The 14,360-nt window shown below is 40.7% G+C and overlaps 1 protein-coding gene across 3 annotated transcripts; it reads left to right on the forward strand.

Annotated features, from left to right (window-relative positions):
• The first annotated feature begins 146 nt into the window (after positions 1 to 146).
• Positions 147 to 14,030, forward strand: suz12b (SUZ12 polycomb repressive complex 2 subunit b). Of its 3 annotated transcripts, none has more exons than XM_080515836.1 (17): positions 147 to 256; positions 614 to 758; positions 2,041 to 2,087; positions 2,172 to 2,236; positions 2,342 to 2,410; positions 2,604 to 2,653; positions 3,053 to 3,138; positions 3,238 to 3,469; positions 3,607 to 3,712; positions 3,781 to 3,886; positions 4,369 to 4,546; positions 5,645 to 5,733; positions 6,037 to 6,180; positions 8,322 to 8,479; positions 8,711 to 8,909; positions 9,812 to 9,891; positions 12,107 to 14,030. In XM_080515836.1, the coding sequence occupies exons 2-17, from the start codon at positions 629 to 631 to the stop codon at positions 12,438 to 12,440; spliced, it is 2,073 nt and encodes a 690-aa protein (XP_080371962.1). In that variant the 5' UTR covers positions 147 to 256; positions 614 to 628; the 3' UTR covers positions 12,441 to 14,030. The 3 variants fall into 3 exon arrangements, with proteins under 3 accessions (XP_080371962.1, XP_080371960.1, XP_080371961.1); XM_080515834.1 differs by having other exon boundaries at positions 158 to 394; XM_080515835.1 differs by having other exon boundaries at positions 158 to 394; positions 12,128 to 14,030.
• Positions 14,031 to 14,360: the final 330 nt, after the last annotated feature.

A 14,360-nucleotide genomic window follows, 5' to 3' on the forward strand; every position in this document is an offset into this window, starting at 1 on the left:
TCGCAGAAAGCGAGAGCGGGGAGCATGTCATCTCCGGAAGCCAGCAGCCAATTAGAGCGCCGGATTCTCTGAGCCGCTCTCCTATTGGCTGATAACTGTCCACTGCTCTGTTGTTCAGTACAAATTGAAGGCAACCACATCGACAATAAATCACACATTGATAATCAAGAATTGGGGGCAAAAATACTCAAACCGGCTGCGGTATCGGGAGATATTTGTGACGGGTGAATGCGGGGTGACTTTCAGGTGCGCGGAGGTTTGTTTCCAAGTGAGCCATGCTAGCAGCGCTAGCTAACTAGCGGCCGTCTCGTCGCCTCCTCTTCATGGGCTTCTGTTGAGTCTGCCAGGCTGTGCTACAGGCAGCGAGGCCAACTAATTAATGCCATCAGCCAGGGTGGGTGCAATCTAATCCGCCTCCGATTGTTGGACTGTTAATAACATCACTTCTAACGAGCGCAATTGCCATCGGCTTGTAATACAAAATAAGTGATAGCATTGTGCTGTTAGTTGAGCTAGGTAGCTCCCCTGCTAACGCCGGCTAAGCTAACTTGTTGGACTGCCAGCCACTTCTTTGATAATTGATTTCCCCTTTATATGTTTGTCTCACTCGTAGAACTCAGGTCATATTATGAGTGGGGCGAGTTGCAAAGCTAACGGCGCCGTGTACCCAGCCTCACCAGCAATGATGAATTCTGTGAAGAAGCCGAAGATGGAGCAGATCCAGGCCGACCATGAGCTGTTCCTGCAGGCCTTTGAAAGTGAGACAGCTCCGCTCGTTACTTTTTACTCAAACCTTTCTGTGTTTTCAAACTCGTCCATGCTTCAAAAAGGCACACCGCCTTATCTGATTGTTTCTTATTTTGCCATCAGTGTCTGATTTCTGCTGTGATTCCCAAATTGATGTTCGCTTCTCCAGTTAAGCAGTGTTTAATATTAATACCAGGCAAAAAAAAAAAATGTTTCATGCTTATTTTGATTAGTTCGTGGGTGTTTTATCTATCAGACCGCAACCATGTCGACAGGACTGATTTGTAAATCTGTTTGCAAATGTGAACACAAGACCATGATTCACATGCACCCCGACAAATGGGATGGTGGAGGAATGAGTATAAATCTGCAGCATTTTGATTTATAAAACAGGATTCATACATCGATCTAAAAAAAAGGACTTTGGATAGTGTAAACTTGCACAATTACATTGACTATAGTTACTTCACAGATAAACGAATTATTTAAATGTATTACTCAGATGTCAAGAATATTAAATATGAGTTGACAGCAATGTAACTCAAAAGAAAAAATAAATAACAGCCATGCTTATATCAAAAACTTACTTCATTGTTGCAAGTTATTCTACTCAGGGGCATTATGGCTTGAGATGTGAGTTTATGAAAAATGGTAGCCAAGAAAACAAAAAGCTGTTGTCAGTATTTGTTTAAATTTAGTTTTTAGATGGAACATATTTCTCTTCATTTAAAATAAAATATACAAAGAAGAAAGAAAGAAGCAGCTATCTGTCAGATTAAAGTATGGTTAAAAGTTTGAGTCTGAACTAAAATGTGTTAAATTTCCTTGGTGTAAACAAATTCCAGAGTAACCCATTTCATTTACACTCGCTAACAAGATTTCGAGTAGATTCTCACTGGGGGAAATGTTTGAGATCCGAAAATAATGTTTATAAACTTTATAGATGGTGCATAACTTTACTACCTCATAGATATGTCTTGATCCCTTCAAGGTCTGACAAACAGAGATCAGTCGATAGAAATCAATCCATAGAAAAATGTGCAGCTGCGGCAAAATTTCACCGTTTAGATTTGTATTGGCTGCTCTTTAGCACAAGGTTGAGTAAAGATAATTTAGGCTGAAAATGTTGTGTTCTCATATGTGTCCTATAATGTCAATCCATTTATTTCTGTCACAACATTATTTTACTTGCCCTCAATGTTTTTGTTGCAGAGAACTCTGTCATTTCACTTATGAGATGTTGTGCATGTATTATGCGATCATGTCTAAACTTTTACTTTTTTTGGTGTCTAGAACCAACTCAGATATACAGATTTCTGCGCACAAGGAACTTGATTGCAGTAAGTGAAAGACTTTCAATGTTTTTACCATTTACCTGGCAAGTCACTTAAGATCAGTGACTAATGTTTTCACTTCTGTTTCAGCCAATATTTTTGCACAGGACGCTCACCTTCATGTCTCACAGAAATGGTAGAACACACGCCAAAAGGTATGCAGGATGATTGAAAGTGTGTCTCATGCTTTAGAAGTCGATTCGTACCTGCCAGCCTTCGTGAAATGTTTTTGACCCATGACCCTCAAACCATTTTTGCAGGAAAGCGTTCAAAGTGGACGACATGTTGCAGACAGTGGAAAAAATGAAAGGAGAGCAGGATTCTCCAAGGTAACTCGGCCATACAAGAGTTGACACCTCTGCTTTTTTTTCCCATTAAATCAGCAATGAAATCAAATCTTACAGACACAATTTATGATTCTTGATGTTGTGGCTTTGTTTAATACTGTCCAAATTAACAGACGCCCCCACACCCGTGCCCTGACACTCATTTCACCTGAGCCTTTTTCTTTTGTTATTTCAGCTTGTCTTCACATTTACAGTTAACTTTCACTGGGTTCTTCCATAAGGACGGTAAGCACAAATTCTTTATTTCAGTGAGAATCTGCAGACAAAATTTGGTTTACTTTGTAGTCAAACGCTGACTGTGTTGCGTTTTCCCCAAAAGAAAAACCAGCTCCTATCATGTTAAACATTTGAACTGCTCTGCACAGTAAAGTGTTAACTCTTTGGAGTTTTACAGAATTTCTTTGGGGTTTTTTTTTTTGCATTAATTAGTCATAAAATGAGTTCAGATACACATCTGGGTCACAAGGAACAACACAATGGTAATTGTGTCTTTATTGACGACGTCAAATTAAATCTTCCCTGCTCTGATGGAAAATGTGACTTTCATGCCATGGTAGATAGTAATGCATGATAATGAGAGAAGTTGTTATGTGTACTCAGTTGACAAACTCTGTTTCCATGCAGAAAAGCCATCTCAAAATTCCGAAAATGAACAGAATTCCGTGTCTTTAGAGGTGCTACTTGTCAAAGTCTGCCATAAAAAACGCAAGGTAAAGTAAATCATTGTTGACTCAATCCCTTGCCAGTTGCCACCCATTAGTACTTCGTTGATTGATTGATTGATTTATTGTCTGTTTATTGTTTTGCAGGATGTCAGTTGTCCCATAAAGCAAGTGCCTACAGGTAAAAAGCAGGTGCCTTTGAATCCTGACAGTAACCAAACCAAGACTGGCTCCTACCCTTCCTTACTGGTCTCCAGCAACGAGTTTGAGCCCAGCAACAGCCACATGGTGAAGTCGTACTCGCTTCTGTTCAGGGTGTCACGTACAGGCAGAAGAGAAACAAACGGTCTGGTCAATGGCGAGGCCAATGAGAACATTGGTACGACAGCCCCGTTGAAATTGCGTTTTATGTATTGTACTGATGAATGATTTGTCATTTGGAGATGCGGCACTCTGTATGTTGCAGAAATGTTGAGTCTCACTCTTGTGCTTTTGAAATTGTCTCTTTATTTGAAGATGTTGTAGAGACTCCGACTAGAAAAAAGAGAAGTTCATCCCACAGGGAGGAAGGAGAGACCACAGAGACATACGTTGCACAGATGACTGTCTTCGATAAGAATAGGTCAGTTTTCGCGATGGTATTTGTCAAATTGCGTTTCTATGCAAAATAACTTGAGCTGTTAATTATAGGAGACTGCAGCTTTTGGACGGGGAGTACGAGGTGTCCATGCAAGGCATGGAGGACAGCCCAGTCAGTAAGAAGCGAGCCACGTGGGAAACCATTCTTGATGGAAAGGTAGGCGGGCCGTAGAAACGCGTCAGCTGAACGTTTGTTTAGTTCACTTATAGGAACTTGTCAAATAACCAAATGTTGTACCTTTAGTTTTGTTTAAAGTTCCAGTGTTTCACACTTGTATATTTATAGTTTTCATGAACAAACATTTTGTGGAAAGTACCAAGATGCTTTGGGGAAATTATCATTCTCTTAAGTTTGACTCTGGAGGCTTTTCCAGGAACCAGAAGAACCCTGACCCATTTTCTTTTCTGCTTTTGTTTGTCTGCATGTGATTAGTATCTTTGTAATATCACTGTTATAGTTTCAAGAATTAGTATTTTGGTAATTGTAGTGTTTATATAGTCCATAAAACTATTTATTAATTGAAGACAAATGAAAAAAAAAATACCTTTCTACTACCGACGATCTGTAATCTGGTTGTTTTTTGTGTTTTCTAATGATAAATCTGACCGTTCCCCCTGTTCTGTGTGATATCCCTACAGAGACTGCCACCTTTTGAGACATTTTCTCAGGGACCCACATTGCAGTTCACGCTGCGTTGGACAGGTGATACTAGTGGAAAGTCCACGGCTCCTGTGGCCAAACCTCTTGCCACACGCAACTCGGACAGCTGCAGTCACATGGAGACCAGGACCAGCAACCACCGAACTGCCCTCATGAGTAAGTCCATATACAAAGCAGGGCAGTATGAAGATGATTGATGTAGAAATGGGCTGTGATGTAGCTGGTTTTACCCAATGTTTTGTAAAAATGTTTTCTATGATTTCTCAACAATTATACGTTGGATTGCATCTAAAAGCCAGAGGAAGAAAACACCAACAAATGAGGGGGGGGTAATTTTATTAGTAGTCCTGTAAAAGTGTCTTTGATCAAGCAATGATACACTTCATAAACAGATTGTCTGAGCAAAGTTGAGTGCGTCTGTGGATTTTGCTCCCACTGTGACGTTGGTGTGGGAAGGTCTATTCGTGACTGAATCTGGCAAAAAGGCACCGTGTGACTCATCACTGTTGAGTCCCTTTCAGACATGCGCTTCAATCCACAAAAGTGCAGACACGCATGTTGTGATTTTAAAAAAATGTTATTAAAAAAGTTTGACCATTTGTTCAGCTCCTGACTAACTACAGCATGAAGGGAGCCACAGAACTCAGAGGAACATGCTTAATCCAGTCGGCTGTTCATGTAGCTTGGTGATCATAACATGCTGGATGTTATTGGCAAGCTGCGCAAAGGTTTTGAAACGCCGCATCCCTGATGCTTTGAATCACAGTGAGGTGGCGCAGGCATGAGAACGACAAGACCAGTCAGGTCTGCGCCAGGAATAAGATGGATTACACTGTATGTAAAACTACAGAAACATCTGAGAAGTTCAGTTGTTCAGGTCAAGACTCTTGCCTGCACTCGTGGTATGAATACTTAAGCGGCAAGTCTTAAAACACAATGTGGAGACGAGGCGTTTGTGTTTGTCGATGCAGACATGTTGAAATGGCCTGCATTATGTTTCAATGGCATAAATGTCACCAAGTAAATCAAGAATTGACGATGTTGGAGCTGCCATGTCTGAAAGGGGCTTTATCAACAGTCTTGTGCTGACGCTTGATATGTTGTTTGCAATTTGTTTTTGTTTTTTTGTTTGTTTATAAATGTTACTGTTTGTCTTTATTTTGTCTTCCAAATACCCGTTGAATGTTTTAAAATCCACTCAAGTTGTCATTTGCTGACTCACCAAGAATGAACTTTTCCATCTGTTCCTGACAGCAGTGAAAGAGTCAGTCAGCACAGACATTCAAACGAGGAAAGAGCAGGTCCCATGTGAGCCGCGACAGAAGCTACGTATATTTTATCAGGTACACCACACAACAGTAAGGAAATAATCTGATACCGGGAAACTGATCAAGCATCTTTTGGTGAGGTTGCTGTAAAGCCAAAACCAAAGGCTTCGTAGTAAAAAATGTTGTGTATCTTCTTTTATAATTACTGACACATTTTGAGCCCCATCGTTAATTGTCACCTCGTTTGACTGTCGGGCATCAAAATGTGACAGTAACTTGTGTCATTATGTTATCCTGTTAAGTCATTCATTTCCGTCAGTATTGGGTTGAGCCTCTCTGCTTTACGTCCCGGTAATTCTCTGGTCTGCTTTTGTTCAGTTCCTGTATAACAATAACACGCGGCAGCAGACGGAGGCAAGAGATGACCTACACTGTCCCTGGTGCACTCTGAACTGCAGCAAACTCTACAGCCTGCTCAAACACCTCAAACTCTCCCACTCCCGCTTCATCTTCAACTATGTGGTAAGAGACTAAATGTGTGAGTCCTTATTTGCTCGTGTGGATGCCGTACCGTTTTCGTGGGTCAGCTGACCTCCGCGCCTACCGACTGGTCAAGATCGGCGTGGAAGGAAGTTTGGTTATGGCCGTCAGGAAGCTTCATATACGACGCCACCAAACGTCATGTCATTGCTTTCTCTAATGTAATATAGTAGCACGCTAAACCAAGCAAAGGCTGTTTTCTTAGCTTTGTAGACACTGATTTTGTTGTATCTGCGTACGTCTTTTATTGAATAGATGTTCCATCTACACAAATCTGTCATTTTAGTCATATTTTTTTAAGCCAGGTCCCAGAGTGGATGAAACTGATAAATGTTATTCAGTCCCACTTAGCCTGCATGCACCAACGCTGCCATTCAACAACAGTGCAGTGTAGATTACATTCGTGTTGAAGCTCCAGAAGCTCCTGTGCTTTTTCTGACTTGAACAACTTCTGCTAATCCTCCGTCATCTTGAATAACGGGGAGTGTTTCATATGCATCCTTCAAGTTTTCCTTGCTGTGTTCAGTATATTTTTTAATAAAGGTGCTACCTTGCACTACAGGCCTGGCATAAATACTATTTCATTAGTTTTGTCACTATTGAAACAGGATATAAAAATGACAATGAAGTTCAGCTTTGATAACATGCCTCCTTCTAAAAACGTACAAAATCGATTTTATCTATTGTGTTTCGTCTTTTATATTTGCAGTCGTTTTTCTGAATTGGGTCACAAGCCTGTCCGTGGTTGCATGGTTGTCTGTATTTCATTGTGCAGCTCTTTTTAGGGGAAAATTCTCGACTTGGTGCGACTTTAACAGGCAGCAAAAAAACAACAGGTTTTAACAAGTAGGTTGTGAAGCTGAAAGCCATGTGTGAGACTTAATCATCGGGGTGGCGTGGTTGTGGTTTGCTCTGATTGTAGGAAGGGTGCATCTGAAGTGGCTACTGTGCAGATGTTCTGAAATATATTCGTTACTGCTCATTATACTCTCACACAGAGCTACACGCCACCCACAGGGCAGCATTCAGTAGCTACCGGAGTAGCTTGTCTAAATAGCAGCAGAGATGTAGACTCAGTGGTTGTGCCAGATTGAAGATTAATAATAAAGTAGGTGATTGGCAGGGATTGAGATGCCTTCTATGTTCAGGCTTTCAGGAAAAAAAAAACATTTCCAAAGAGTTGCTGAGTAAACCACAACACATCACTATATGAAACTAAAACTTATACAGTACTTGTGTTTAGTGGATTATTTCTTCTTTGCAACAATGTTTGGCATAAAAACTTGATTATTTGTCTTTCACATGACGCCTCCTTCATAAGGAACATGCATTTGTAGGCTGAGCAGTAGAGCTGAGCATGTGGACTGCAGTCTTGAAAAAAAGTTTAAATCTTCTCTGCTATTGCCACTCAGGTTATGTTGTTGTTTTTAACCCCTTGAGGACCGTCTTCCCCGATCATGGAGGGCTTGGATTGCATTTTGCTAACCCAGTAATCCAGGGGATTTCATATTTCTCACTATATGCGTATTATACCTTGTTTGACAGCTTGCTTTCTCTACAAAATTATGACGATGTTCATTTTATGATATAATAAGCAATAATTCTGTGAAAAACGCAAATCGTTAGTCTGGCATTTCCTAACTTTGGTCCTTGTCTGGAAAAACAATTCAATACAAATCAGTGTCGCGTTTCTTGAGTGCATTTCGTTCATAAGAATCCACCAAATATGAATATCGTAACATAATGTCAATCTAGTACTCCCATCGTGCTGAAATGTAAACAAAAGCCCACTCTGAATTTAATTCTTTCTCCAAAATATGATCAACAATCCCCAGAAATTGTGTCGCTTCAGGCCTTCTGAGACATTTTGCAAATAGAGATGTGTTGAAAATGTAAACTTCAGAGGATGTTCAGGGTGAAAAGGATTACACGAGAAAGGGAAATGTCAGACGAGCTCGTCTCCTCAGTGCATCGACTCTTTTATCCTGTAGGATGGCTTGTTAACATGACACTTTGCTCCAACTGTCCAGAGAGCAGAATTACTATGGGGTCCCTTTTCTACTAGCTTCAACTTCTTTCAGACTTTGTCTGAGCATGCTCCCCCCCCCCCATCTTATCTACAGCCTCACCCCAAAGGAGCCAGAATAGACGTGTCCATCAATGAGTGCTACGATGGCTCGTACGTTGGAAACCCTCAGGACATCCACAGCCAGCCAGGCTTCGCATTCAGCCGCAATGGTCCAGTTAAGAGGACTGCCGTCACTCACATACTGGTTTGCAGGTAAATGTAATAAAGGCTACGTTCACATTTACAGGTCTTGACGCTGTACAGAAATGATCTTGACCCGGAAGAGACTATAACTGTTGAAAATGATGTTTAACCTAAATCCGTTCCTTTGATGGTTCACTTTTTCTTTTTTGTTTGTTTTTTGGACCTGTGACATCTAACAAGTCTTCTATTAATAACGGAATATTTGGCCTGTATGATGAACTTTTCATTGTCTTTTGATAGGCCCAAGAGGACCAAACCAAGTCTGTCTGAGTTTCTGGAGTCTGAGGACGGAGAGCTGGAGCAGCAGAGGACCTACGTCAGCGGACACAACCGCCTCTACTTCCACAGTGACAGCTGCATGCCCCTGCGGCCCCAGGAGATGGACGTAGACAGCGAGGATGAGAGGGATCCCGAGTGGCTCCGAGAGAAAACTGCCACAGTGAGAAGCTGTATTTCTTTTAATTAATCTCACTTGTGGACATTTTGAGGGATATTGGAGCCTAAATCCCTTGTGCCCCGAGTTGTCGCTGATTTCTTTTAGCTTTCTGACTGTTAAGTATATTGGACGAATGCGTTAACACATGAACCAATAGTGAAAGGGGGAAAAGTTTTCGCGGTACTTTGGTCTGGACCAAAACCACGACTTCCAGCTACAATGTTTTACTGTTAAAGTTAATTTACTCGAATAAACCCCTTGAGGTGTAAAGTCTCCTTTTCAGTTTGGTCGCAACATGATGTACTGAAGCAAGAAACGACAGTGTTTAAAATGACCATCCAATCAATCAATCAATCAAATTTTATTTATATAGTCCTTTACAATAACCCAGAGGTACCCAAAGTGCTTTACAACAAAGCTATAAAAACAATGCATTAAGAAAGAAATACAAGAATAATACATAAAAACAATACATAAGACACAGGTGCTGACTGTGGGAGGTGCGACAGTGCACAATAACATTTGTGAATAATTTCAAAGAAAGGGAGTGAAATAGATGACAAGCTGGAGAATCATGATTTCAATGTTTTATAACCAAAGAGAACTTCTTTGTTTTGCCTCTGTTTGCTTTTAGAACTTAAAGGAGCTCTTGCTTACATTTAACAGTGTTAAAGCTTGCTCTTACGTGAATGGACAATTTTTTTTTTTTTTTTTTTTTTTTATCACCTATTGTCACTTTAATATTGATTCTCTCACTCATCTCTGATCACCTCTGCTTACACTGCAAAGATCAGTCCTGCCCTCAAAATCTGTTACATTTTGTTCAGTTTTGCTAATTTCTGCATACGTGCATTTGATATGTGCACAGGAATCTTGATGAATTTCACTTGTTTTGGAACTTGCAGCAACTGGATGAGTTCACGGATGTTAACGAGGGAGAGAAGGAGGTGATGAAGCTGTGGAACCTCCACGTCATGAAGCACGGGTATGTTGGATTCATCAGACACACGTGCAAATAACAGGAGTTGGAGCATTGCAATGTGGTGTTGAACTATGAGGAAAGCATACGAGTCTGTCTTTTTTTTAGGCATTGGTTAAATGTATTGTCTTTCTCATCAATTGGGTCAAAACTGAGAAATGCAGCTTCAGTGTTGAATTGCTTGCTGCTTTCTGCTTAATTTGAAAACAAACGCCTATCAATGTGAATGATGAAGGAAGATATCTTGATTTAAGTATCTGGGAGTAAACTGTTGACATGCATGAGCGAAATCAAAGTCAAACGGCTCAGAGCAGCTAGTTTGTTAAAAGACCACAAAGTTTGAGGTTGACGTAGAGTTTGACTCACTTCTTGAAGCCTGGTGTTACAATGCGGACACAGCTGTTGTCTTATACAATACTCATGTCGGTCTGCTCGTACTGATGGCGTGTCAATCTTTTAGATGGTTTTGCAACCTGGTGTCTTGGATCCTTTGAGGTCAAGAGATCATCCAGGCTTCTCATCCTTTTCCAGCTTCAGGGCCATGAAAATCAGATCAAAATGTCAAAGAAAACCACAATATGACACTTTCTGGAATCGAGAGCAGACCTGGAAAAATGCTCATAGTTTGGCTTTTGTATGTTGAGAATGGTTTGTGTCCACTGGTGTTTGACTTGACACCATAATGTTTTTTGTAATAAAAGATCCCAGATGTGGATCGCAGCCTGAGGACAGAAAGGTTGGGAACCACTATTGTAACACATGTGCAAGCTCTCGGCATGTTTCTCTTATTTTTAGGGGTAACAAAAAAATCTGGGAAATATACACATGAAGAGTATAATGGGTGTCGGGATGAGTAATAAGGAGCATTCTCTCTCATCTACAAAAATATTAAAAGCTACGGCCGTAAAACGAGACCTGTTCAATGTTGCAGCACAAGTTGATTATTGTAATAAACATATTCAGTTATTCTCTAACCTGATTGGTTATCTCAATGATCTCAATGATCAGAAAGGTATTGTTGACTTCATGTGAAAGCTGTTTGCACTTATGTGTAAAAAAAAAACTAGTGGTTCAGGAGTTGTAGTGACGCCAATGTGTACCAACATATAGTGTCTTGAGCAAGGAAGTTTCTGAACATGGAAAAGCTTGTCAATTAGTTTAAAACCATAAAACTAATCACAATATATCACAAATGTATCTTTATCAACAGATGTAATATTGTATATTGGCAAAACGCTGGACTGAGATGAATCATGTTTCCATACCCTGAGAATTGGAAGAATTTACATACAAGTGTGTTCACTCAAGATTATATAACAAAATCCTGCAATGTTTTCTCACAGAAGAATCCGACTGACTGAGTTTTAAGTATCTCATCCCTGATGGCCACTGGGTGGAAGACGCATAAACAATTAGTAAAAACAACTCGATCAACCGATTGTTCTGCATCTGAAAAGCTGCTGATGCAGATTAAATAAACAACCCCACTCAGTGTTTGTACAATACGAGACCTTTAATACAATCAACAATTTCACATAGGTCTCTGGCATTCAAAGAAGTTGTATTCAAAGTTTATTGCCCCAAATCCATACCACTGGTCAAAGCTCGCTATTACCCCTATGACGTAGCTCATGTTTCGGTTTCTGATTGGCTCATTGGAGCTCTCCTCCACCAAGAAGTGGAATCAGTGAGTGAGAGATGAAAAACTTTTTTCACTTACGGGGCCTCATCCCCAGATATGGGGACATATTACTGATCAAGAAGAGATCTCCAACAACAACAATCAGATTTTAACAGATACCAAAGCACATTATGCCATGCAGGTGGTCACTTTGTGTTTTTGGACTCGACATATTCCTCGCTGTTCCTGGAAGTGGAAGTATATCCTGCCAGGTCATCGTTGTGAATGAGCTGTGTTCTCTTCTCAGAGTGGGTGGGAGAAGCAGCCAGCGTTCCAAACGTTTGAGTTAAATGTGGCATCGCTGCAATAGTATTGCCACAGCTTATGTGCTACCAAGGGAAATGTAATTGTTTAGCCACCTAATCGCACTCATCACTGTAGTGAAACTCTGGTGTAAAGGCTAAAAAGAGAAGAAACCGCAGGCACCAGCATTGATTTGTTGACAGTATCTGAACTGAAGGCAGACATTTTGTGTAGTTTGTCACAGATGTGTTTAGTTTGTGAAACTTTTTTTTTTTTTTTTTCTATCTGATGAAACAGACATTATTTCCCCCCCTCCAGCTTCATAGCAGACAACCAGATGAATCAGGCTATCATGCTTTTCGTGGAGTATCGCGGTGCTCACATCATCCGACGCAACCTCTGCCGCAACTTCCTCCTGCACCTCGTCAGCATGCACGACTTCAACCTGGTGAGCACGGCCACCATCGACCGTGCGATGGCCCAACTCCGACAGATGCAGCAGGAGCTTCCGGACGCGGAGGAGGAGCAGCCGGACCAGATCCTGGCTTCGGCGGGAACCTGCAACGGCATCGCCGTCCCCTCCGGTGGAGGGAAGCAGGGCAAGAGGACAAAAAGTGCGCTAACGGACTGATGTCAGGCTGGAAGGACGGGATACTGATTTGTTTTTTCTTTTCTTTGTTTTTGTTCTATTTCTTCTTCAATGGACTTTATCAACCCTTTGGTGCTTACTGTAGGTAGGTGGGCGACGTGGTCGGCAGACCTTCTCACATGATACTGACTAGTACACAAGGTTAGCAAGTTTACGGAACTTGAGAACTGAACCAAATATGAACAATATAAAAAGTGAAATAACCCAAACCTCCACAAACCAGGAATTTTGAGGACTGGATCATGTGAGTTGAGCCTACTTAATATGCATTTTGTAGGAGCCACGGAAGTATCTGTCGCTCGGTGCGAGAGTGAACAAACTGACTGGCACAACGGCCTCCGCTGTGTCGTTGTGATAGACGGCTGCATCGAGACGACCGTTAAAACTACGATTTGTACACAGACACAATAACCTTGTTGAAAAGTTATCCTTTTAGTTGATTATTTTAGCACTTGGTGTTTTTGTATTTAGAAAGCTTATCTTGAAATTGTCAATTAAAAAAAAAAACAATGGAAAAAAAAAAAATTTCACGCTGCACCAAATATTAGATGCAGCTTGTCCACTTTGGCGAGTGGAGAAACTCCGGCGGGTTTGATTTCACCATTGCGGGTGACACTTGATTTGAAGGGCCATAGTTTCAACAACGTTACAGTCAAAGAAAAGTCTTCATTTGACTTTAATGTGGAGAGCATATGAAGTCTGCAAAGCTTGTGTCATACCCCAGAATGGATAGCAGGTCATTCTGGTGTGACAGTAGTGGTATTTTGTACGTTTGGACTCTGGACAAGATTTAGGTCCAGGATAAAACTCCTACTTCATCACCCCGAAGCCTTTCGGCCTGCATATACAATAGCTCAAGGAAAACCAGGGAAATCAACTTTTCTGATTGTTTTTCCATAACGACCAGCAACACTTTGATGCTTTGCATGATACTCTTAACGTGATGCAGGGAGCAAAGTCGGGTCATTTTCGTATGCCAGCACCTGGAGTTTGTCTTCACTTCATGGTCTGAAAATGTTGTATACTCGCTATGTTTTGAGGTGTCGTTTGAGCTGACAAAAATGTGTATATGTATAATCACATCAAATGTTTAGTTGCGCCCCGTTCTGGATCTAGTCATTAACAGATTGCAATTCTTCTCTCAAAGCAATATGCTGTTTTATAGGACCGATGCTGTTCAGGTCCAAATCAAATGTTTTTTTTCAATTATAGGTGCAGTTTATGCCAAAGGGGAATATTTTTCATCAGTCTCTTTAGTTCAGTATTTTTTATTTTACTGTAGTTTTTTTTTTTTTTTCCATTCCATAACTTTATTAAAACAAAAGCAGTAGTTGCGTTTTGTAGTGTGTGGATAAACTGGTGATCATCACTGGTCATTATTTGTCAGAATCCCTCTGTGGACAACCAAATTCACAATATATTTTTTTCCCTCCACCCATGAATACAGAGGATTTCTGAATTTGTGAAGAAAGGGGGACACATATTCACCATTATTGTCCAAACACCCTCTTAAAAGTTGTGGACTATACTCACTGGCTAAGGGGATTTTTATATTTAAAGAAATAAAATACATTTGACCTTATAATTATGGCTGCTATGTTTGAGTAGTTATTGATCGTTGCTCCTCTTTCTTGTTTTGCAAATAGAACTGTACACTTAAAGTGCCAAGACAGCAACTTTTGGTGAGTGCTATTTGGGACTCTGGGTCATTGGTGTTGCGTTGAACTCCAGGACTTCTGTAGTATGAGGGTTCAGTCACAGGCAAGATTCACCAGCATCTGGAACTTGAGCTTCTTGATACCATTCATAGAGCTGATGTTGGTTTTCAAATTACGAGACAGAAGGACTCACTCATTTCTACAGTCAAAACTTAAAACAAACTTCCTGTGACTCCAGAAAGAA

Source organism: Blennius ocellaris (genome assembly GCF_963422515.1).
Source record: "Blennius ocellaris genome assembly, chromosome: 3".
In the NCBI taxonomy this organism is placed as follows: Eukaryota; Metazoa; Chordata; class Actinopteri; order Blenniiformes; family Blenniidae; genus Blennius; species Blennius ocellaris.

Excerpts from the sequence above, each read along its gene's own strand:
- suz12b (XM_080515834.1), top strand. Across the intron at positions 2,237-2,341 it reads GGTAGAACACACGCCAAAAG|GAAAGCGTTCAAAGTGGACG; the intron begins GTATGCAGGATG and ends CCATTTTTGCAG. Across the intron at positions 8,910-9,811 it reads TCCGAGAGAAAACTGCCACA|CAACTGGATGAGTTCACGGA; the intron begins GTGAGAAGCTGT and ends TGGAACTTGCAG.